The sequence below is a fragment of the Dendrobium catenatum genome, unplaced genomic scaffold (assembly GCF_001605985.2).
Source record: "Dendrobium catenatum unplaced genomic scaffold, ASM160598v2 original_scaffold_227322, whole genome shotgun sequence".
Classification (NCBI taxonomy): Eukaryota; Viridiplantae; Streptophyta; class Magnoliopsida; order Asparagales; family Orchidaceae; genus Dendrobium; species Dendrobium catenatum.
The window spans coordinates 1-1,207 of NW_021545731.1; the positions used below are offsets into that span (position 1 = coordinate 1).

Here is a 1,207-nt window from a genome sequence, read left to right on the forward strand (position 1 = left end):
CAAAATTTTGCGGGGAAATTAACCGTCGGAAAGCAGCTGGAATGCCGTCGGAAAAATCCGCGGGAAAATTTTGCGGAAAATTAGCCGTCGCAAAATTTAGCGGGGAAATTAGCCGTCGGAAAACAGCCGGAAAGCTGTCGGAAAACCGCCGGAAAGCCGCCGGAAAAGTTTGTTAGAAATAAGACGTCAAAAACCGCCGAAAAGCCGCCGAAAAATTGACCGCCGGAAAGCCGCCGGAAAATTCCGCCGGTAATAAGTGATTTTCCTGTAGTGTGTCCTGTACCCGTGCTAGAATCAGTCCTTCCACCCAGTCCTTTCTGAGGACAATCTGCTGCTCTATGCCCTTGCTGTCCACAGTGAAAGCACTGCCCCATCAACAGGTAGCACCGACCTGCATGTCATCTACCACAGTGAATGCACGCTCCAGAACTACCAAACGATACTACCGATGCAGATCGCGATACAGATCCCGATGCAGATCCCCTCGAACTATCGTATCTGCTTTTTTTCTCTCTATCTCTGTCTCTACCAGAATCATCTCGTCGTACCTCATCTCTCCTCCTCCTGGTATCCTCGTACCTCGATACCGGTGTCGCCAAATCAATCTCTATCAATCGGGCCCGCTCCACCAGCTCAGAAAACTCATGTATCCGGAAGGGTACTAGTGGATGCCTCAACTCTCTGTTCAATCCTTGCATAAATCTATAGCATTTTTCTTCGGTAGTAGGAATCAGATGAGCAACATACCTCGCAAGTGCAGTAAACTCGGCCTCGTACTGCATCACTGACTTGCGGCCTTGCTCCAATCTCATAAAAGCTTCATACATCTGTCGCTGAGCTGACGGTGGTATAAACCACATCCTGAACACTGCAGTGAACTCGTCCCAAGTGATCTCAGCATTAGTCTTCCCCTGGAATTTCTCTCTTTGTTGTCCGATCCACCATCTCTCTGCCTCACCCTCAAACAGGAACACAGCCAATGGTACCTTTCGATTTCCTGGACACTGCATGCTGTCAAAAATCTTTTCCACTCTCAGGATCCAATCCTCAGCAGCCTGGGGTCTCACAGCTCCTTTAAACAACGGAGGCTTCAGTTTATGAAACATCTGCATGTTTCTATCCACTTCTTCCTCTTTGCTCCCACTCATTTTGCTCTGAGCATCGCCCATTACATGTGCTATCGTAGTAGCCAACTGCATCATACTCT

At 48.6% G+C, this 1,207-nt stretch overlaps 1 protein-coding gene across 1 annotated transcript; it reads right to left on the minus strand.

Moving 5' to 3' along the window:
* Positions 1-398: 398 nt before the first annotated feature.
* On the minus strand, positions 399-1,199 carry LOC110114437. The gene has a single exon (XM_020847315.1). The coding sequence runs from the start codon at positions 1,197-1,199 to the stop codon at positions 399-401; it is 801 nt and encodes a 266-aa protein (XP_020702974.1).
* Between the last annotated feature and the right edge of the window lie 8 nt (positions 1,200-1,207).